At 53.8% G+C, this 21,652-nt stretch overlaps 3 protein-coding genes across 11 annotated transcripts; 1 reads left to right on the forward strand and 2 right to left on the reverse strand.

Moving 5' to 3' along the window:
* Window positions 1-4,291: 4,291 nt before the first annotated feature.
* TIMM17B (translocase of inner mitochondrial membrane 17B) lies at window positions 4,292-8,050 on the reverse strand. Of its 4 annotated transcripts, none has more exons than XM_059158594.1 (7): window positions 7,919-8,041; window positions 6,947-7,046; window positions 6,465-6,508; window positions 5,865-5,928; window positions 4,949-5,077; window positions 4,750-4,860; window positions 4,292-4,669 (listed from the first exon to the last, which is right to left on the reverse strand). In XM_059158594.1, the coding sequence occupies exons 2-7, from the start codon at window positions 7,041-7,043 to the stop codon at window positions 4,581-4,583; spliced, it is 534 nt and encodes a 177-aa protein (XP_059014577.1). In that variant the 5' UTR covers window positions 7,044-7,046; window positions 7,919-8,041; the 3' UTR covers window positions 4,292-4,580. The 4 variants fall into 4 exon arrangements, with proteins under 4 accessions (XP_059014577.1, XP_059014576.1, XP_059014578.1 ...); XM_059158593.1 differs by lacking the exon at window positions 7,919-8,041 and adding an exon at window positions 7,713-7,898; XM_059158595.1 differs by lacking the exon at window positions 6,465-6,508 and having other exon boundaries at window positions 7,919-8,050.
* Window positions 8,051-8,143: 93 nt separating this feature from the next.
* On the forward strand, window positions 8,144-11,975 carry PQBP1 (polyglutamine binding protein 1). 3 transcript variants are annotated; one of them, XM_059158591.1, is made up of 7 exons: window positions 8,144-8,275; window positions 8,738-8,822; window positions 10,318-10,429; window positions 10,701-10,813; window positions 11,017-11,280; window positions 11,509-11,572; window positions 11,754-11,975. In XM_059158591.1, exons 2-7 carry the CDS (start codon window positions 8,756-8,758, stop codon window positions 11,908-11,910), a joined length of 777 nt encoding a protein of 258 aa, XP_059014574.1. In that variant the 5' UTR covers window positions 8,144-8,275; window positions 8,738-8,755; the 3' UTR covers window positions 11,911-11,975. The 3 variants fall into 3 exon arrangements, with proteins under 3 accessions (XP_059014574.1, XP_059014575.1, XP_059014573.1); XM_059158592.1 differs by having other exon boundaries at window positions 8,156-8,286; XM_059158590.1 differs by lacking the exon at window positions 8,144-8,275 and adding an exon at window positions 8,384-8,579.
* A 61-nt stretch (window positions 11,976-12,036) lies between these two features.
* On the reverse strand, window positions 12,037-21,160 carry SLC35A2 (solute carrier family 35 member A2). Of its 4 annotated transcripts, none has more exons than XM_059158588.1 (5): window positions 20,839-21,160; window positions 19,098-19,280; window positions 15,355-15,506; window positions 13,713-13,853; window positions 12,037-12,349 (listed from the first exon to the last, which is right to left on the reverse strand). In XM_059158588.1, the coding sequence occupies exons 1-5, from the start codon at window positions 20,927-20,929 to the stop codon at window positions 12,239-12,241; spliced, it is 678 nt and encodes a 225-aa protein (XP_059014571.1). In that variant the 5' UTR covers window positions 20,930-21,160; the 3' UTR covers window positions 12,037-12,238. The 4 variants fall into 4 exon arrangements, with proteins under 4 accessions (XP_059014571.1, XP_059014569.1, XP_059014568.1 ...); XM_059158586.1 differs by having other exon boundaries at window positions 13,713-14,443; window positions 19,098-19,250; window positions 20,839-21,155; XM_059158585.1 differs by having other exon boundaries at window positions 13,713-14,443; window positions 20,839-21,139.
* Window positions 21,161-21,652: the final 492 nt, after the last annotated feature.

The following is a 21,652-nucleotide window of genomic DNA, read 5'->3' on the forward strand; positions in this document are numbered from 1 at the left end:
GCTGCAGGCTCGAAAATGACCCATGTTGATCCATGCGGCTCTAGCAGGTATTTAACTCTTCCATGAGATGTACATAGAGAAAAGCACAAGCTCTGATGAACGTTCTGAAACTGAACAAGCAGGACCTTCTCAGAAGACACCTGGGTGAAGGCCCAGGATTGCTGCCAGGCTGCTCTCCGTCAAGTCATTCCTTGAGTCCTTAGTTATTACCTTAACAATGGGGGCTCAGATATTGTTCTGCTGGCCTGTGAAAAGCTTCAAAGGGCACCTGTGGTGCTGATCGATGATGTGTTGGACATTATGGTGCAACACAGGTCTCCAACTCTAAGCACTATACATACGGGTACAAATGTCCGCTTTGCCACTTTCAGGTAGCACAGCCATACTTCTTGGTACCTTCCATTTCCCTTATGTATAAGGAAGGTGACAAAAGGAAGGTTCCTTTGACCCCCAGAAGGGATCACTGGCGCATTGTTCCTCTTCTGTGCTTGTGGGCATTCTGAGGATACTGCATATTTCCCGGAGATGACTCCCATTGGCCAGCTGCGGGGGTTGGCCCCAAATGAGCTCTTTGATGCCACCCAAGACAACAGCACAGCATTGCTGTCCAAAAGTGTATCCGGGGGTGCCTGGGTGGCTCAGTGAGTCAGGCCTCTGCCTTCGGCTCAGGTCATGATCTCAGGGTCCCGGGATCGAGCCCCCCATCAGATTCTCTGCTCAGCAGGGAGCCTGCTTCCGCCTGCCTCTCTGCCTACCAGTGCTCTCTCTCTCTCTCTCTGTTGAATAAATAAACAGGATCTTAAAAAAAAAAAGTGTATCCCCAGGGGATGCTGCCCTCCTCCCACCCACTTTGATGACCTGGAGTGCTGGGGCTGGCAGAGCTGCCCCGCCCAGCCAGGCCCTGTTCTCCAGCTGCCACTAAGAAAACAAAGGAAATAAGAACACTCAGACAGGGGTGTCTGGGTGGCTCAGTCCGTTAAGTGGCTGCCTTCAGCTCAGGTCCTGGGTCCTGGGATAGAGTCCCGCGTCAGGCTCCCTGCTCATCAAGTAGTCTGCCTCTTCCCCTCCCTTTTTGCCCCTCCCCTGCTTGTGCTCCCTCACTCTCTCCCCGCCAAATAAATAAATAAATAAAACTTTACATAAAAAAGAAAGAACACCCAGGCCAGCAAGCCCCAGGTGCAGGGTTAAGAGACTGTGTGTCCCACTCTCCGGTCTCTCTCACGTCTTTGTTTTGTTCTGACTCTCTCTGCTCCTTTCTCTCCCTTGCCCTCACTGGCTGGCTCACTCTCCCAATCTTTTGTGTCTATCTCCCTTCTCACATTTTCTCTTTTCCTGTCCTTTCACTTGTCCTACCTTTTTTTTTTTTTTGATACTGCTTTTTCTGCATCTATCTCTCCTTTGATATCTCCTTAAACTTTGGCTTCCCTTTGTCTTGGTCCCTCCTGTGGGCTCTGTCCCAATTCTTTCTATTCTGTGTCTTAATCTCCCCATGTCTCTCTCCCCAGCATCTCAGGGTCTCTGCCTGAGGCAGTGACTCCTCACCCTGCTGTCAGGGCTGGACCCCGGTGTACTTCCCGGATTCTCTCCATCTCACTAACCTTCCTTGCCCCCCAGATACTTCCTCCAGCCACCTGCCCCATGACATTAACAGATAACAAAGCCAGGGGCCATGGGGAGTGTGCAAGCCACCAGCCAGGGAGACTGAAGTAGAGAAATGGGGAAGGAGGGCTGAGAGACAGATCAAGACAGATGGAGGCCAACTTGTTGCTCAGGGGATGGGGGAAGCCAGGAAGAGGGGAAGGAAGAACCCCAGGGAGAGGCATGAAATCCTTGTGGGAAGCAGATGGGATGAAACCAGAAATGAGAGTGAGAGAGCGAGCCGGAGGGATAAAGGAGGCAGGGTCAGGCTCTTCTCTGCTTCTCTGAGGCCCCTCAGCCAGACAGTAAAGGAAGGCCTGCTAGCCCTCTGTCCATGGGGCCCTTTAGCCCAGCTCACACCTACTATGCTGGCTGGCCTTCTTCCCTGCATTTACCTCCATCTGACGCTGAGGGTCTTCCCACGTCCCCACCTGCATTTTCCTTTCCTTTTAAAATGATTTATTTACCTATCTATGAGAGAGAGCAGGAGAAAGCAAGCAAGCACTAGTGGTGGGGGGAAGGGCAGAGGGAGAGGGAGAAGCCAGTCCATGCTGAGCAGAGAGCCCCACGGGAGGCTCAATCCCAGGACCCTGAGATCACGACCTGAGCTGAAGGCAGAGGCTTAACCGACTGAGCCCCCCATGTCCCCCCGACCACCTGCATTTCTGACTCTCGCACAGCTTCTTGTTTCTCTTTTCAAGATCACTTGTATGTCTCTGCCTCCAGCTCTTCCTACGTCTCCAGCTCTTCTCGGCTACGTCTCTCGGCTTGTTTCTCTCCGTGTTTGTCTCACTCCTGCCTTCTCCCAGTCTCCATAGTCCCTCCCGATGAAACTGCCTGGGGTCGACCCCATGTTTCCTTCTCTGGCAATAAGAAGTTGTCTGCAGGCCCAGACCCGACCTGACTGCTCCTCCGCTGCCCTGGTTCTAGCTCTGGGGACCTGGGTGACTCCAGACACTCCAGGCCCAGCTAGGAGACCAGGGACTCCTAGATGCTTGGCACCCCCCCCCCCATCCCCACGAAGCCACAAGCCTACGTTGCTGAGCTGGTACCCTGGTATTCCCATGCACACACACACACCCGCCCCCATGCCAGCGGCCTGAGGAGGAGCCAGAGCAGAAGGGCCTGAAGGATGCCATAAACTGTGCTAAGGCCCCCTCGCATCCCAGCCTCCCAGGGACCGTTGACAGTGACCGGCCCGAGGCAGAGGGGCCATATTTTTAGGTGCACCTACAGGGGCGGAACCTTAAGGAGCAGAGGGCATGGGGCCTGAGCTGGGCAGAGGTTCGGGCTAGAGGCTGGGGAGGACCAGGTAGGGGTAGCAGAAAGGGACCTGTAGGAGCCCCACCCATTTGGAAGGGACCAGGCAGATGCAGTAGGCACATGACACACACAAAGAGGAGCCAGAGCTGAGACATAGAAGAGGTAGGCGCTTGCAGGATCCTTAGAGGACAGGGAGGAAAGACAAGAGGGGGCCGGGGTCTGCAGATTCAGGTCTGTGGGGACCACAGCTGAGTGACATAGCCAATGGGAAAGGCTGGAAGAGCTGGCGGGGCAGTGTTTGATAGGAGCGATATGGGGTCCGAAATATGGGCGGGGGGAGCCCAGAGAAGGGGGCCTAGTGGTGAAGAAGGGATCTTGCCACATTAGCAGCCCAGAAGGCATGACCACCTGGAAGACCCTGGGCCCGAAACTGATGCCCCTAGAGCTCAGAGCTCAAGGCTGGGTGGGGGCCCTGTAAGGACAGTGTGCACAGCGCCGGCAGCCCCCCACCCCCGACCGTGCTTCCCTGGAGTCTTGTCTGGTGGCTGCTGGCAGGCTGGCACCAAGGCACACAAGCTGGCCCTGTGACACTTCGGCTCCTACAGAGGCATCCAGGTTGTTGGGAGGTCTGGGCTTCTGTACTTTTACCCCCAGGAAGCAATTTTGTCCAAGGACATCTCCACCTCTTTGTAATGACTTGCACTAAAAGAAACTGTTCTTAGGTCCCCCGTGATGCACCCCAGTGGTGACAGTGTTGGTCCCACATGTGTAGGGGGTTTGGGTGGAAGAGACAGTGTTTGGGGCCAATGTCCCTCCAGAAAAATCTCTTTCCTACCCCCACCCCAATATGAAAACTCCTTTCTGGTTATTTTATCGTTGCTCTTAAGAAAATCGCAGTGTTGAGCATCATCAAGGAGCAGCTCAGGGGTACAGAAGGGGGAGACTGACAGAGGGCACCTTCCTCAAGAAAGCTGGATCTTTCTGACCCACACTTCCACCCCAGGTCCATAGTGAGGCCACAGAGAGGGAGATCACACTCACAAAGCCAGACTTCACTGCAGTCAGATTTCCCAGCCTTGGCAATGGGGGCATGGGAGGGAGGGGTCGGGGTGCAAGGTGCAAACTACACCCTTCCCCACCCCAGTAATTCTTCTGTTCACTCATTTCTTTCCCAAGCCTGTTCCCGTCTGCCTATGATTCATCACTTGGTCCCCACACCCCCTTATTCATGCACCTGTTCATTTCTCGATTCATTCCTCCTCCTGCTCATTCATCCCACAAACACTTACTCTCTGCAGACTACAATACCTAGGGCTTCTGCGTCCCCGAAGAGGGCCCTGCCCCTTGTCATAACAAGGGGCTCCCGCGCGGCTCAAGGAGTACAAACACAGGCATTTCAAAACAGGCTTTAAATACTCATCAGGGCGCCAGGAAAAGGGGGCTGGGGTGAGAACTTGTTACATGTGAATTCGGGGTTGGGGTGCCCTGATAGAGAAGGGGACCCATTCTTCAGGGCAGCTGGGGTGCCCCACACCCCACCCTGGGACAAGGGAGCACAGTAGAGGCCCTCTCTGGAGGGTCCCAGGGCCTACTGGGAGCCAGCCCTCCCTTCGAGGTAGATCATCGGGGAGGGAACGGAGGAGGAGCTCCCATGGTGGTGGTGACAGGCGGTCACTTCTTCAGTGGTACTGCTGATAGCTGGGATAGCCTGGGGCTGGGGTACCCTCCTTAGGGGGCAGCTGGCTGGGGTCCTCCAGGAACGGGGGTGCTGCAGAGGAAAGAATCAGTTAAGGGTGAGAGGCGATGCATTTCGCACCTCTCCCTGACCAGTGTCTGCTGGGTACTCACCGTTGCGAAACTGCTGAGCTGTGTAGCGAGTAAGGAGGATACCAACACCCTCTATGAGGGCCAAGAGGATGCCCCCCATCATGGCCGAGCCCACCATGGCCAGTGGGCCACCTGGGAGAGGGAAGAGACAGGGAGAGAGAGGTGAGGGCAGGCAGAACAAGGCGGAAGGGGCCGGGGGGCCAGGGGCTAGGGCACTCACTGCGGGCTGCCAGCACAGCCCCGGTCAATGCTCCGCTGGTGATGGAGTTCCAGGGGTCTTCTTTGCCCCGCAGGCGCACCAGGCCACAGTCGATGGTGGAGAACAGGCCCCCCCACACCGCGAAGCTACCTGTAGGGAGACAGAGGCTGAATCAGAATGCCCCACAATCCACAGCGCTGGGTCTGGGGGCTTCCAAGGCCTGACGGTTCTGGCAAGGGATGGGGACACAAGGCAGAGAGTAAACTCCTAGGGGATACTCCCTGTGCGCCCCTTTGTTAAGAGATCTCTGATCGCCACCGGCATTCCCCTCACCTTTGTAGGGGTTTGACAAGTGTTTACAAACATATTTCTCTCCTGTGTGGCTTTTCACAGAGCAACTCTGATCTTTCTAAGCATCACTCCAAACTGGGGAGCCCAAAAGAGGCTATGAAAGCTGGTTAACGCTGTGATAGTTGAAGTGTTTATTGAGGCCCTGCTGTGCGCCAGGACCTGTTCTAGGTACTGATATGTTAATTTGACTTCTGAAGTCTTAAATTCATTAACATGGTTAAAGGACTTAGCTAAGCAGCCAGCACTTAGCAAGTCCTCTGTAAATGACATAAATGTACATGATCTATCTTACAAAACAATTTAAGAGGTTACTGCTGGTCACCATCCCCATATTACCGATGAGGTTCAGAGAGGTGAAGCCACGAACCCAAAGTCATGCCATCAGGGAAGATCTGGGGTCTGTATTTAAACTCTTGGAATCCATACTCCTGCCCCTCTGTATTCAATTATGGGGAAACATCACTGTCCTGAAGTCACAGGCAAAATTGGGGCTGGAAATGTGGACCCCCAATCTTCAGTCTAGAACCACAGGAATGACCACTGCCAACTCTGCATCCCATCTCCTAGGTCTCTCCAAGCCTCTTACCTCCAATCTGGGGGGCTCGGATCCTCACAGCGTTGACACTGCCTCTCATTCGGTGCCGAATTCCCTGGGAAAAGTGAGGAGGCGGGGAGTCAGAACAGGGATTAGGCCCCTGGCGCGCAGGGTTTGTAGCTTTTAAGGGAGGGAACGTGATGGATCAGGGGTATCAGGAGTAGAGACACAGAGCAGGGATCAGGAACTTGGAGGCTGATGAGCACCCTAACATGGGCGTTCTCAGCTGTGGGTTAAGAGGTTCTCATTCATTCAATGATCCCTAGCACCTAAGTGCCAGGCACCATGCTGTAATGGAGGGATAATGAGACAGACCTAGCCCCTACCCTCTCCAAGCTCACATTACAACGGGAGAGACAAATGCCTGGCAGAGGTACAGACCAACAAGATAGCTTCACAAAGCAATACAGACCCTAGAGGAAATGGGATCAAGAGAAATGATAACGGCTGAAAGGTCAGGAAAGGACTCTAAAGGAGGGGGTGTTTGTGCTGAGACCTTGAAGATGAGAACAGGAAATCTGGGCAAAGATCCAGGAAAGAGTTCCAGGAGTTGAGGGGAGGGACGGGAGTAGATAGATAAATTTCAGAGACCTTGGCAAATGGATGGCATTTAAAGCCATGATGTTTGATAAGATCTTGGAAGAAGGTGGGCAGAGAGAGAGAGAGAGAGAGAACAACATTGATTAGGTTACATTAAAAGCATTTTCTTAACTTTAAGGCTGTCCTTCTGCCAGTTAAACTCCTGGCACTTCCCTGTATCCAGGTAATCTGCCTCTGGGGAAAGTCTCTCTGGCCTTGCACATACATTTAGGATTTGATGAGGATCGTTTTGAAAGCACAGCATTTTCACAGAGAAAACCCAGTTGGGTGCTGGGGGCGAGGGACACAGGGCCATGTTTGCCATTTCTCCCCAAACCACAGATCCTGGAGCCAGGCCTGGCACATAATAAGCTAGCAGAAACCAGAATGAGTAAGTCATGGCAGCTCCAAGCGGTTTTCCGCGCAGTATCCTGGGTGGGGTGGGCAGGGCAGGTTCCCCCCCCCCGCCCCACCCAGGGAAGCCCACGACTCACGACAGGGGCATTGCGGAAGCCCTTGATGGCCTGGAAGACTCCACCGCCGATAACACCCATAGTGAAGGCTCCACCGCAATCGTCCACGATTCGCCATGGGCTGCAGGCCGGAAGAGGAAGGTGGGATTAAGTGAGCCCCTCTTCCCCCTGCCATATTGCATGGACTCCTTCCCACTGGGAGAAGCCAAGTCACTCGAATGGGAAGCAGCACTTCAGATAATATTATTTTCCCCCTCATTTCGGCAAATGGTACTCAAGGGGAAAAACATTAGTCTTGGCCCTGTCCGCCCCTCCCCTCGTGGCCAACCGAGGAATCAGCCAACTGCTTCCCTACTACCGAACAGTAAATGAACTGACACAGGCGGGGTTGGCACGTTTGGATCAGCGATGTGAAAGTGTTCATTTGCTAATACCGTTATTAAAGCAGGGCGGGGTCAGACCCCCGTCTCCAACTGTGAACACGTCCGACCAAATCCCGCCCTCTTCCCGCCTTTTTAACCCGCCCCAACTGGGAAAAACCAAGAGCACACGGTACGGGGGTGGGGAGGACCCAGCTCGTTCACCATAGGCTCACCCGGGCCCCGCCCCCACTGGCTGAAGCGACCAGGATAAAGCCACGCACGGTAACTCTGGGGATTTCCGCTCGACAACCGTCACCACCCCCGGGCTGGAATGGATTCGACCAGCATGGCTCTTTCCGTTAAGAAAGACTGGGGAGACAAACGAAGTCAGGGGAAACTTGGGAGTGGTTGGTCCTGCACCGCACCTTCTCCAGGCACATGGCGGCGGCCCCTCTTAACGGCGCCCGAGTGGGAGGAACGAAGCAGAGGGAAGCGGAAGGAGACCACAAATGTCTAAGAATGTCCCGAGTCTAGGACGTGGCGCGGTGTGGCCGGCGCCTCTCCCGCCCGCCACCCACAGCTGGCCGTGGTGCCGCAGCAACAGTCCCGGGGCCTGTGCCCACCGCCGTACCAAGGCTCCCGCGCGTATTCCTCCATGGCGCCGGCGTCCGGCCGCGCAGTCCTGACTAAACCCCGGCGGGCCACGCCCCCACGGCAATCGCGCACAGGCGCCTGAGCCCTCCACCTATTCTAGCCCAGCGATTGGGTCGCTTCGCGCTCCTCAGGCCAGGGCCGCGCTCTCATTGGCCACCCGGGTTGCGTCATCCGTACTGCAGCCTGACTGTCGCCCAGTTCTTTCTAGCTTTGGGGAGGGCGGTCCTCATTCTGTGCTTTCAGAGAAGGCATTCACGTGGTTCTGGTGATCCTAGCAGCTACAAGAGAAAGCCGGCCCATCTGACAACCTTCCAGTACTCACGGGATTGTATTGGTAATGTTGGGGTGGGTGCTCTTTTGCAATAGGAGGAGGTGCTGCGCTCTGCTCCCCCGTCCCGGAGCTTTGGTTCCTCCCACCCAGGAGTCTGTGGGGGACGTTGGGTGAGCCCATTTCTGGGACGCAGGGGGGGTGGAACTGAGCTTGGCCCCTTAGGCGGTGGGTGGAGCCTGGGCCTGGGAGGGGAACTGGGTCCTGGAACACTCAGCCTCGAGGCGGGGGTCGGTGGGAGTTTGGGTGCAGTGCACCTATCTTCCCACCTCTTAGTGCGTCGGTTCCGTCCGGCCAGCTATTCGTGCAGGTAGGTAGGTGGGGGTCCAGACGGAGTATACGCTGGGAGGAGGCGCTTGATTTTAGGATCAGGATTTGAATCCTCATTTGAGCTGGTGGTTTGTGTGTGTGTGTGTGTGTGTGTGTGTGTGTTTGTGCGCGTGTGTCTTTCCATCCGTCCGTCCCTAGGTCTGTCTGCTGTACACTATGCCGCTGCCTGTTGCGCTGCAGACCCGCTTGGCCAAGAGAGGCATCCTCAAACATCTGGAGCCCGGTAAGCGAGCTAAAAGCAGATGGGCCTACCATGTGGCAGGCTTGACAGGCACTTTGTTGTTCATAACTGCCACTTCATACCTAGCATATACCCTATTGCGCACCAATCAGTCGGGGGGCGGGCATTGTTAACAATATGGCTTCATTCCTAGCGCGGGCGGGGGTGGGGGTGGGGAATGCATGTTTAGTGCTTAATATTGACAGCAGGCCTTTTTGGGGTTCTGTTGTGTGCCTCGTGCAATCCAACAAGCAATCCGTGGAAGGTATTACAAAGTATCCTAGTAGACCGTAGCAGGACGCAGATACTTTGTTCTTTACCCTAATGATTACCTTATTTTAGACCTATAGTGGAGCGAGGGGTATTGTTCACCGTATCCGTAGCTGACATGTATTTTGGGCCCAAGTGCTTGGCATATGCATTATGGCTAACAGTAGAAAATAATGATAGGATCTATCATTTATGCCTCCTGGGCTGCTTGTGCTGATTTCCACCTCATTGTCAGTAATAGTAAAAGCTGGCATCTGGTGTGGTGTTTTTTTGTTTTTGAGGGTTTTTTTTTTGGCATCTCTTTTGGGTACAGTGTGCTAAGCACTGGGAAGTACATCTTATTTTCACCTTACTGGTAAAGGCCATCTTTTACAAGCAACTGTGCCACGCATAGATCTTGCGGTTAATAATACCGATAATAATCACTGACCATTATTGTAAGCCTGTTGAGTACGAGGCCCTGTGCTGATGGAATATACATCTTACTAACGATACTGGTGATTATAGCTCACATCTACTTTGGGTCTATTGTGTGCAAGGCAGTATGCTGCTGCTGACATGTACATTTCATTGTTCGTTCCAGCCACAGCTGAAATCTGTGCTAGGCCTACTGAGGGTCAAGTACCAAGCTAACAACATTCACCTCTTTTATTTTGCCAATAGTAACTGACAGCTGCTGTAGGCCTGCTATGTCAAGCCTAGGAACTGAATGGACCCAGAGCAGTGTTTGGATATATCCTCTGCCAACAGACTTGCTGCTCAATATACAAGATCAGAAACCCGATATTTGCCAGGCTTTGGGAGCTGAGCATATTTGGACATATTTTTAGAATAATCCGTTACTGTTCAAACTCATTTTATCCAAATAGATTTGGATAGCATGGTGTCCCATGCTTCCTGAACTCAGGAACTGGAGGATACGTTTGTATGATGAATCCTTGTCTAAATTCTGAAATCAGATAGGTGTGGGTGACAGCATCAAATCCCAGATTTTACCTGAACCCAGAAACAGAAGAGATTTAGGTACATTTTTTGGCAAATCCCCTGATCTTCAGACACTTGGATTTGGAATGTGATATTTGCCACAGAAGGTGAGACCTGGTGCGCACGCGTGCATGCGCACACACACACACGGTCCATGTGAATTTGAGGGTCTTTCCAGGCTCTGGCTCTAAGATGAGAATTCCTCTAGTCCTTATTGCTTTCCTCCACCCCGCTATTCTGCCAGAGCCAGAGGAAGAGATCATTGCTGAGGACTATGATGATGACCCTGTAGACTATGAGGCCACCCGGTTGGAGGGCCTGCCACCGAGCTGGTACAAGGTGTTTGACCCTTCCTGGTGAGCCTGGGGAACTGGGGTGGGGGTGGGTGGGGGAAGTGACATCTGACTTCACCTTTCCTGTGCTGTCCCTGGCCTTGGGGTAAATGGGAAACACAGAGGTCTGGGGGTCCTCCTTCTGGGGTCCTGACGTGGGGCAGTTACAAGAGATGGGTAGGAGTTGAGGCTATAAGACCCCTGTGCTGACACTCCTCCACTCCCTCCTTCCTTCCTTCTCCCCTCTCTCCCCCTCCCTCTCTCGCTCCCCTGCTTCCCTCCCACTGCCCCACAGCGGGCTCCCTTACTACTGGAATGTGGACACAGACCTCGTGTCCTGGCTCTCCCCACATGACCCCAACTCCGTCGTTACCAAATCCGCCAAGAAGCTCAGGGCAAGTAATGCAGGTGAGTTGGGGGACCTAAGGGTGCCTCCATGGTCCTGCAGTTCTCAGGGAGGGGTCAGGTAAATGACAGTGGACTGGGGAGGGGCAGGTGAGACAGGCAGACCAAACCCCAGGCAAGAGGGGGGGGGGCATTTACTGAAGGCAGAGGCTGCTGGGGCCAGAGATTGGAGGAGAAAGATCACTTCAAGGCTTTTGTGTTCCCAGATGCTGAGGAGAAGGTGGATCGGGGCCATGAGAAGTCAGACCGGGGCCACGAGAAGTCGGACCGGGGCCACGAGAAGTCAGACCGGGGCCACGAGAAGTCGGACAGAGAACGGGAACGTGGTTATGACAAAGTGGACAGAGAGAGAGAGCGGGACAGGGATCGGGATCGGGATCGTGGGTATGACAAATCAGAGCGGGAGGAGAGCAAAGAACGGCGCCATCATCGCAGGGAGGAGCTGGCACCCTACCCCAAGAGCAAGAAGGGTAAGCTCAACAGCAGGGCCGGGCCCGAGGCAGATGAGGCACCACGGACGAGTCATGGAAGAGAGGCCCTCCCTTTGCTCATTTGAGTGCCTGAGCCTGGTGCCTGGGATGGGGTGCTGTGGGCCACGGCAGCCATGCACCCCATTTTTCCCTGGGATGGGGGAGGTTGGTGATCAGGGGCTCCTTGTGTCTCTACTGAAAACCTCACTCTGCTACCTGTTTCCTCAGCGGCAAGCCGGAAGGATGAAGAGTTAGACCCCATGGACCCCAGCTCGTACTCGGATGCACCCCGGTAAAGGAAAAGCCCTCACAAGCCCTTCTCTTTCCCTCAGGAGTCCCTTGCACTGATGACCATTCCCTTTTCCCTGTCTCCTTCCCCGATTTGTCAGTTGTTGGAGTTGGGGGTGGGGAGTGCCTACTGCATCCCATATTCCCAACTCCTGACCCCTGTTTCCTAACCCCCTCCCTACCAGGGGCACATGGTCAACAGGACTCCCCAAGCGGAATGAGGCCAAGACGGGTGCAGACACGACAGCGGCGGGGCCCCTCTTCCAGCAGCGCCCCTACCCATCCCCGGGGGCTGTGCTCCGGGCCAACGCCGAGGCCTCCCGAACCAAGCAACAAGACTGAACCTCCCCACAATGCCACCCCACTGTCCTCCAGGGTTTTTAATAAAAGTTTTTCGATGGATTGTGCCCATGAGGCCTGAGTGTTTCCTTCCCATGTGCTCTTGAGGCTTCCCAACCCAAGGCCGGCAAGATGTGAAACACATTTTATTTGCAAAAACTCACCTAAGATAGTGCGGGAGTGGCAAGGATATGAGGGCGACGGGGGGCTTGGAGGCCGAGGTGGATCCTGTCCATGCCCTCATTACCAGAGCTCAGTTGTGTCCCTCCCCCTGCGCGGGGTGGGGGATGGGGGGACCAGGTTGGGGTTCAGTGTCTACCTCCCCCCACCCCTAATACTGATCAGAGTTTGGTCCTGGCTGGGCCAGGGCAAGAGGAGAGAAGGAGGCCAGGCCAGCGTCTTCCATCCCAGCGGCTACGAACCCTTCACCTTGGTGAGCAACCTGTGGTGGGAATGGGGAGGGAGAGAGAAACACAGACAGCTGGTGTGGGCTGGCAGGCGAGTGCCCTGAGCAAGCAAGGGTGGCAGTGGTGGAGTTGGTAGTCCGGGGGTTAGTAACAGAGCCTATGCAGACAGAGTGAGTCCCCTGGGTCAGAAAGCTACACGTGGACTAAATAAATACAACATCTTTATTTGGCATTGGGTCTCCTGACATTTGTTCATTACAGTTTCTTAGAAAACAAGCCAAAAAAATCAGAACAAATTAATCAAAAATAAAGATCCAACGACCCTATTTACATAGAGCAAAGATAGCCCAGGCATCTCCCCCATGTGTGTGTGCACGCGTGCGTGTGCGCACACACACACGCATGCGCACGCACGCACATCCTGGGAGACAGTTAAGGGGTTAATAAGCTTAAGGGAGTGCAGGGGGCAAGTTCCACATTTCAGCGATTTTAAGACCCCTTCACCCTGTCACAGAGCAAGGGTGCCTCATAGAGCCAGTGCATTATCAGAGGTGTGGTCGGCAGCTTTAGCTTCCCTTTTAGGATGTCTTGGAAAAGAACCCTGCATCTGGCATCTGACAGTGTCTTAGATTTCAGTGAGATTCAGCCACTCCAAGGACCTTTTCCCCTTCCCCGCACCCTGGATCATTAATTATCTGATTATACCACAAGTTTCCAGACCATTAAAAAGACAAACGGCCCCTACTGCACTGTACCCTCCCCAGGAATGGGCTGATGCAACACCTGTCAGCTCCGGCCCCTTCCTCTCTCCGGGGTGCCGACAAGAGGCCCATTTTGAAGGGTCTCCCGTCAGGGAAGCTGCCCCAAGGCAACGTACAAAAAAGAACTGAACTGCTAACATGATCCACTGTGGCTGTGAGGGAGGCAAGAAGGCCTCAAGCTACAGGAAGCTGAACCCCACAGGTAGGCATCCATCACTAAAAGAGCTGTAACATTTTTGTCCGATTTGTCCTTACAGAGGTGGAGGGGTTGCTAGGAGGGGCTCTCCCAGGCATGGGACAGGACACCTCCAGCTGAGGGCAGGCAGGCAAAGAAAGGCCTTGAATGACAACACTGCCAACCCAGTCCCTGAAAGGGGTTGGCTGGGGCAGAGGAGGCAGCTCTCAAAGCCTCCTCCAGTGGAGGGGGGCCCAGTCTGCGAGGAAGGGTTTGTGTGACGCCCCACCCCATCCCATGCCCCTCCAGAAGTCTCCATGACCTGGGAGAAAACACTCTTCCAGTCCCAGAGGAGCCAGACCCAGTGGCAGCTCAGGTCCCTGCAGATGCCCAACACCCTCCACCCAGTCCCCCTCCCTGTCACCCCCCACCGCCACCAGCCCTCACTTCACCAGCACTGACTTTGGCAGAAAGGGCTCCGTGCTGAGGTCTCCGCGGTGGGAAGACAGCTTGGGTGGTGGCGGCTGCCCCGGAGGCTGCTGGTGCGTGCAGGGCCCGGAGGCGGAGGCGGAGGCTGTGGCTTTGGCTGCACCTCGGGGCAGACTGTAGAGGTAGACAGCACCGATGACCAGCCCAGCGCCCAGGGCAAACAGCGGGTCCACGTGGAAGCCGAAGAGGCGGATGGAGGCAACCGTGGACAGCACAATGGATAGGGAGGTGGCAAAGCCCTTGAGGATGTTGTCGGCGTACTTGACGACAACAGCCACCAGCAGCCCGCCAAAGGCCTGGTTGAGCACCACACCCCACACGGCCGGCGTGTAGCCAAAGAAGAAGCCGCGGCGGGCCACAGCAGTGCCCTCGGCCCACCAGAGCCCCACCAGGCCTAGCGCTGTCCCGAAGAGGCCCAGCTGCAAGTTGCGCAGCCACACAGAGCCCGAGCTGCCCTTGAGGATCTTCTCGAAGTAGACGCCCGCGAAGCCCGAGGACAGACAAGAGGCCACAACGGCCACCAGGCCTGCCCCAGGGTTCTGGTCCAGTGGCCGAGGGCCCCCACCACCAGCTTGTTGTGCCTGGACAATGGCAACACCAGTGAAGAGGAGCAGCAGGGAAGCCCACTGCAGCCGCGAAAGGCTGCGGTTCAGCATGAGCACGGAGAACAGCGCCGTGGTCAGGATCTTCAGCTGGTACGTCACCTGTGTGTAGCATGCATGCAGGAGGTGCTAAGGGCTGTTCCCTGCCCCACCCCCATCCCACAATGCGCCCAGTGCAAGGATAGGGCAGGGCAGGTGAACAGGAAGACACCCAGTCCTTGGGAGCTGACTGGCAGGGCGCTAAACAGCCCTGAGCCATGCTTCCCGGAAAGTCCACAGCTCCACAAGGAAGTCCCGGGCCATACCCAAGTCTGCACCCCAACCCCATTTTCTGGCTGTGTGATGAGGAACAAGGCACTTGCCCTGTCTTGGCCCCGACATCACCATCTGTAGAGTACAGCTGTTGTTTGCGAACCAGCTCAAGCGGCAGGTGAGTGAACAAGTGACAGGCTCTTTGATGAGGGTGAGGGGGGGCGAGGGCTGATAACTAGGTGCTGATGCAAGCCAATCAGCCACAATGATAACATCGGCAAACATTGACACAGTGCCTGCTGTGTGCTACTGTGCCTCTAGGCACTGCATATGAATCTATTCGTTCAGTGCTCTCCCAGATGAGGTGGGCGCTACTGTAATGTCTGATGGGAAGATGAGAAAACTAGGGCACAGAGATGTCAGTGACTTGCCCAAGATCACACAGCTGGGAAGTAGTACCTGAGGTGGGATTTGGGCCCCAGAATCCAGGCTCATCAACCATTTTCCAAGGCCTCCTTGGAAACAGCCGAAAGCCCACCTACTGCCAACCAAGGGCTCTTCCCAGATATTATTTCTTTTAGCCGTCCCAGCAACCCGGTGAGGAGGCATTCCCGTCCCCATTCCCAGTTCTCACAGATGAAGAACTGAGACTGAGGGAGAGCCAAGGTGACACAGTCCCAGCTCTCTGCAGCCCTCATCTTGTCTCCTAACTCCCCGACCCCAGCTGGCTCCTCCGAGGCCACAATGGGCATGCAGCTCACCTGGAAAGTGGCAGCTGGCAGGTTGGAGATGGCAACATATTGGAGGTTATTCTGCAAGGTGTAGATGAGAGAGGGCACCGCAAGCTTGAGTGTGTCCACATACCGCACCAGGACAGCCTCGTGGAGGAAGAGCGCGAGGTGCTTCACGTTACCTGGGGTGCACGGGGAGGGGGAGGACAGCCCTCCTGAGCACTGCAGATCCTCTGCAGGCCAGGACTAGGCTGGGCCCTGTGTCTCCCTACCATACTCTGACTTCCTGAGGGCTCGAATGAGGTCTGTGCTCTCAGTTTCCCCACAGCGCAGCACCCCCCACCCTCCAGCAGGCCCTCATGGCCAGCAGTTTCATAGGATACAAAACCACCATCCTGGACTGTGCACAGCTGAGGCTCGCAGGCTGTCCTCACTCAGTGTACAGCCTAGCTCCCCAGACAGGAGGCCCACTCAGGGAAGCACTCAATACCTGTCTAGCCAGTGAAATTGTCAGTAGGAACTAGCTTGTGAAGGAGAAGCCTTAGGAGTGGGAAGGCAGACTGCCAACCAGAGGGGAAGTTGGAGACTCAACTATGACCCTTATCCTAGCTCCTTACTGGCCTGACAGCTGCCTGAGGGTAGGAGCCATCTCCTGCTCTGCCCACCCGACACCCAAGGACTGGGCCACCTGGGCCACAGGCAACAATGGCAATGGGACTAAGAAGCAGCCAAGGCTGGCTGGGGCCTGCTCCCACCGATGCACGAGAGAGAGGACCCTCCCGGAGAGTCAGGCCTCTGCAAAGCTCTACAGTTTACCTTTTCAGGCTCAGCTGCATGTTGCTCCTCTGAAAACCCCACCTACTGCACCAGGCTATCGCAGGGGAAAGCCAGTGCACGGGGCTATCACAGGGAACTTACACTGGCTCGTGGCCCTGCCTGGCCTTCATCCCAGGAGTAATTACCCATCTCAAACCCTTTAACCCCAACTCTTGGGGCCAAGGGGTTTGGGTGTTGGGACATTTTCCAGGCGTCAGACAAGTAGCATGGGCAATCTGGCACGTAACATGTAACACAGCCCTCACATACAGGAGGCTGCACACCATAATCACACATGTTCATATTTCTGTGGCGACTTGTGTAAACATTCACACCAAATGAGAAAAATTAAAAACATAGATACACAAACAGCCCCATGTGGGGTCAGGCCAGGTTTTACCACAAAACTGATTCAAGAGAAAAAACAACAACAACAACATGGGGCGAGGGGCTGAAATTGTAGATCTGAGGCGGAGGCCTGTGGTTTTAAATCTGTAGCTCTTTGCTTCTCCCCATCCCAAGTATCAGCCCCCCTGAGCACAGGACGCAGTCGGAGCAGGGGCTGCCGCATGAGCACTTGGAAGTGTCTCGGAATCAACTGAGAACAGAACAGAAGGTGGGGGAGGGGAGCAGATGATGGACCTTGAGGGCATGATGCTAAGTGAAGGAAGTCAGACCAAGAAAGACAAATGATTTCATCACCTCGTAGAATCTAACAAAACAAAACAAAACGACCACAAAAACAGATGCAGAATCACACACTCCTAGAGAACTGGCAGTTGCTGGGGGCAGGCAGGGGAGCGGGAAATGGGCGAAATAGGTGAAGGGGGTTACGAGGTACAAAGTTCCAGTTATAAAAATAAATAAGTCACAGGGATGAAAAGTACAGCACAGGGAATATAGCCAATAATAAGGTAATAACTCAGTCTGGTGACAGATGGTTAGTGCACTTATCATGGCGAGCACTGTGTAATGTAGAGAATTGTTGAATCAGTATGTTGTACATCTGAAACTAAGAAAACATTACAGTTAACCAGTGACCAGCACAGGAGCTGGGGCATCAACCCCTCAGACAGTTAAAAATCCACATAAATTGTTGATACCTCCAACCCCCAAGCTTAACTCCTAATAGTCTACTGCTGGCTGGAAGCCTTATGGAGAACATAGAACATTTTGTACGTTATATGTATCATATATGGTATTCTTACATTAAAGTAAGGCAAAGAAAAGAAAATCATAAGGAAAATACATTTTCCATACTGTATTTATTAGACAAAAACCTGCGTCTAAATTCGCCTGCACAGCTCAAACCTGTGTTGTTCAATGGTTAACTGTGTATGTCAGCTACACGTCCACTTTAAAAAAAAAAAAAAAAAAAAAGGAAAGAAAGGACAGAACAGATGGGTTCCCAAACTGCTGCTTCACAGGGCCCTGGAGCTAGTGAGCGGGCAAGAATGCTTTCTTCATCGTAAATACTGACAGCAGAGCTGGAACAGACATCTGTATCCTTTACACAGGCAAGGCCTTTAATTATTTTTGTAAAGATTTATTTACTTATTAGGGCGTGCGTGCCCATAAGCGAGCGGGGGAGAGAGGCAGAGGGAAAGGCAGAAAATCTCAAGCAGATTCCCCATTGCTAAGTGCAGAGCCCAATGTGGGGCTCAATCTCAAGACCCTGCAATCATGACCTTAGCTGAAATCAAGAGTTGGACGCTTAACTGACTGAGCACCCCCAGGCGCCCTGGCACGGCCTTTGTAGAGAAACAACTGACAACGTTTTAAAGCAGGCTTTTAGGGAGATGTTTAAATTGGTATAGAAATCCAATTTCTAGGGGCGCCTGGGTGGCCCAGTGGGTTAAGCTGCTGCCTTCGGCTCAGGTCATGATCTCAGGATCCTGGGATCGAGTCCCGCATCGGGCTCTCTGCTCAGCAGGGGGCCTGCTTCCCTTCCTCTCTCTCTCTGCCTGCCTCTCTGACTACCTCTCCTACTTGTGATTTCTCTCTGTTGAATAAATAAAATCTTTAAAAAAAAAAAAAAGAAATCCAATTTCTAGGAAGTACATAAAAAGTAGAAGAATATGTTAAATACCACTAGGAGGCCGGCAGCAAACTGCAGGCTGTCCAAAGTCTCTAAGACAAACCACCTGCTCTCTTCAAGAAATTAACTGTCCATCATAGAGCTGGAGAACCCTGAGGTTAACAGACCTAGAAGACACCAACCAAGTGCAAGACACTGACCTTATATAAACCTGACTGAGACAAATTCTTAAAAATTGTTATGGTATTTGAGAAGCCATTGTAAGTGTGTGAACACTTGACTGGGTATTTGATTCTTTTATGGTTCATTTTTTGATGTATGATTTTTAGATACTGCAGTTATTTTTAATGCGCCAAAATATTTATTCAAGACAGTAAGGTAGGGGTGGGAATGTACTTCAAAATACTACATACTTCGTGTGGGGCACACTGCAGTAAGGTAAGGCAGGGAGTGGGTAGGTAGGCAGACAGGGAGATGGACAGCGAGTGGGTAATCACTGATGCTGTTTAATGGCAGAGGGGCCATGAGTGGACAACTGATGACTCTGGGTGATGGGTACATGGACATTTCATTTTATTATTCTCTCCAAGTTTGTATATGTTTAAAATGATCCATAATGCAAAGTTAAAGGGAAATAAGTGAATCACCCTGTAAGGGTCGCCTGCTACCTTATGGGCACAGACCGTTTCACTCCTACATCCACACAGACCAACTTCCCGGGCATCAGGGGTATAAAAGTAGGGATGGAGAGACAAGGCAGATTAGCTGCACTTACACACTCCCCAGGCAGTTTCAGATACAGGGATATAGTGATATTACCCCAGCAAACCCTCCATGTGGGCATGGGTGTACACACACACACACAAAGTCCCACCACTGACCCCAGTGCAGCACCACCGCCCCCCTTGCTGGCTCATACCCCTCTTCTGTGCGAAGAGCAGCAGCAGGCAGGTGAGACCTTTGAGCACTTCGGCCATGACCACAGCAGTGGTGGCAAAGAAGCGGTCCCCAGGCAGTGTGCGGGCGTAGCGGATGCTGAGGATGAGGGAGGCATTCTGGACCACCAGCACAGCTAGGGATATGTATTTGAGGCGCCGGTGAGCTGTGGGGAATTCAATGAGCAAGGGGGAAGAAGGGGTCAGAAGCTGCTAGGACACAGCCGCACCACCACCTTCCCCCTCACTCCTTTCTCAACCAGGATCCTCCTAGCCACTGCCACTTCCTCTCTCTGCCTCCCTATCCTGACCCAAGGAGGGTCTGACTCCCATCTACTTCTGCTGCCTCAACAGGCAGGAAGAGCCACAAAGGAGGAAGTGGGCCTCGCCCCATCCAGCCCATACCTGGAATCCTTGCTGAGGTATCAGGAAATGGCTGGAGCAGGTGCTGAACACACTGGGCCCCCTCCCTCCCTCCTCTGTGTGAGAAGCAACTCCACCCCAAGACGGACTACCAAACACATTCTCAACATTTATTGAGTGCTAACTGTCTACCTATCGCTGGGGTAAAGAATTTGTGTGAAATACCTCAGCAGATCCCTATGTTGTTCTGATCTCTGAGCGAGCTACAAGGATTCCATTATGTGGGTGAGCAAACCACAGATTTATATGAAATGATGCTTCTATTTAATGAGGGGTCATCCTATGTAAAGAATGATACCTCAATAAAGGGAATGAGACCACTATATAAGGCATGTCCACCCCCAAAAGAACGGTCTTCCTCCCATCTAAGATATTATTCCATCCCCTCACACTGAGAATGGTCTTTCCAACTCCTACCTTCTATGACCACCAGAGTCCCTCTGACACAGAATGGTTTCACAAACTTAAGAAATAATTCCTCCACAGCCCCTAGGACTGGACCCCATATAATAAATGGTTACTGTACCAAGAATGGTGTGATTCCCTCGAGGACACAAGGAGGTATTTCCCTATACTCCACATGGCCCAGTCATCCTCCAACCACTGCACCTTCCCTACCTCCAGCCAAGGAATCATTCCTTGTTCTACTCACACTCACAATGAACTCTCCCCGCTATAAAGAAGGGCCCCACACCCTCAGAATGTCTTTTCTCTGCCATGTAAGAAAGAACCCTCTCACTCCAATATACAATGAACTCTACCAGCATTAGGAAGGGACCCACCAGAACATCTTATCTCCTTATAACGGACATCCCAATCTTCAAAACGGACCCTCTAAGTCGGGTATGGAAGGACCCGCCCCACCCTAGTTCACAATAACCCCTATCCCTTTATAAGGAAGAAACCACCACCCACAGAACAGCCTCTTTATTCTATAAGGAAGAACTTTCCCACTCTCAGAATGCTCTCTCCCTTCTCTAAGGACGGACCCCCCCACACAAACTCAAAATGGTCTCAGTGGTCTTAGCCTCCCCCAAAGGCAATAACCCCCCCAGACTCAGAAAGATCTCCACTCTCCATATGCGGAAGGGACCCCCCAATTACCCTCAGAATGGTCTCTTCCCCGCCTTCCAACACACTCACAGTGGACTGTTCCGTCCTTCCTCCTCCACCCCCCCACCACACATACATAGGTGGGTCCATACGGGATGCTCCCTCTCGCATGAGTGAGGAACCTTCCTGACCCCCCAGCCATCCCGACCCTCGCCTGGCCACCGCCTGCTCGGCCACGGCCTGTCTCACCCGCACTCGCGGTTCCAGACTCCAACGCCTCCGCGGAGACCGCCCCTGGCCCAGCAGCCGCGGTAGAACCGCCAGACCCAACCGCTGCCATGTTGGCATCTGCCTGGCCCGTCCCCTCGGCAACAGCAGGGCACTTCCGTATCCGTCACTTCCGCTTCCGGGCCTCCGGGGTAGGGGCGGTGCGAGTGAGGGGCTGGCCAGAGCTGTGGTTTTTCTCGTCCGCTCCGGGACAGTGAACCTAAGACCGCGGCCTCGGGATGGGCAGACCCAATACAAGGCCGACTCAGCCTCTAGCTGTCTCTACGGAGCCTCATTGGCTCATTCCCGTTACTAGACCCGCCCTCGACTTCATTGATCTCGCTTTCTAGATCGCCCGCCCATCGTGTGTCCTTGTCTCATTGGCTCGGCTGAGCCTCTTGTATCTCAGCTCTTCATTGGCAGCTTCTACAGATGACCCCGCCCCTTCCGCACCAAAACTCCTGGGTACCTTCCCGGTTGGACTGAAGTTCCTCTTTAGCCCACCTCCTGGCGAGGCCCCGCCCCCTGGAGAGTACGCAGGCGGCTGGGAGGAAATTTAGACCGACCGAGCGGGACAGGTGAGGGTCAGGCGGGCAAACAGAGCAGAGCAGTTGAGGCCACACAAGAGAGGTGTTGGAGAGGGGAGACTGAGAGTAGGGAGGATAAGTGAGCCCTTGAGGAAGAAAAGGAATGCGAAGGGGACAGGTAAGCCACCAGGTGAGGCTTTCAGGTTAGCTTTTGAAAGCGGAGCAAGAGAGGGTACAGCTAAGGTTAGGGTGGGGACGTCGAGGTGAAG

This window comes from Mustela lutreola, chromosome X (genome assembly GCF_030435805.1).
Source record: "Mustela lutreola isolate mMusLut2 chromosome X, mMusLut2.pri, whole genome shotgun sequence".
Taxonomy (NCBI): Eukaryota; Metazoa; Chordata; class Mammalia; order Carnivora; family Mustelidae; genus Mustela; species Mustela lutreola.

Bases quoted from the DNA above. Each gene is read 5' to 3' on its own strand.
- TIMM17B (XM_059158593.1), bottom strand. The intron at 6,509-6,946 runs GTGAGTCGTGGG...CCTTCTTCCAAG, and splicing joins GCTTCCGCAATGCCCCTGTC to ATCTTATCAAACATCATGGC. The intron at 4,861-4,948 runs GTGAGTGCCCTA...TCCCTCTCCCAG, and splicing joins GGCTGTGCTGGCAGCCCGCA to GTGGCCCACTGGCCATGGTG.
- PQBP1 (XM_059158591.1), top strand. From the start codon at position 8,756: ATGCCGCTGCCTGTTGCGCTGCAGACCCGCTTGGCCAAGAGAGGCATC. The intron at 10,430-10,700 runs GTGAGCCTGGGG...ACTGCCCCACAG, and splicing joins AAGGTGTTTGACCCTTCCTG to CGGGCTCCCTTACTACTGGA. The intron at 11,573-11,753 runs GTAAAGGAAAAG...CCTCCCTACCAG, and splicing joins TCGTACTCGGATGCACCCCG to GGGCACATGGTCAACAGGAC.
- SLC35A2 (XM_059158585.1), bottom strand. From the start codon at position 20,929: ATGGCAGCGGTTGGGTCTGGCGGTTCTACCGCGGCTGCTGGGCCAGGG. The intron at 15,507-19,097 runs GTATGAGCCAGC...CGTGCACCCCAG, and splicing joins GCTCTTCGCACAGAAGAGGG to GTAACGTGAAGCACCTCGCG. The intron at 14,444-15,354 runs GTGAGCTGCATG...TGCTACACACAG, and splicing joins TGCCAGCTGCCACTTTCCAG to GTGACGTACCAGCTGAAGAT.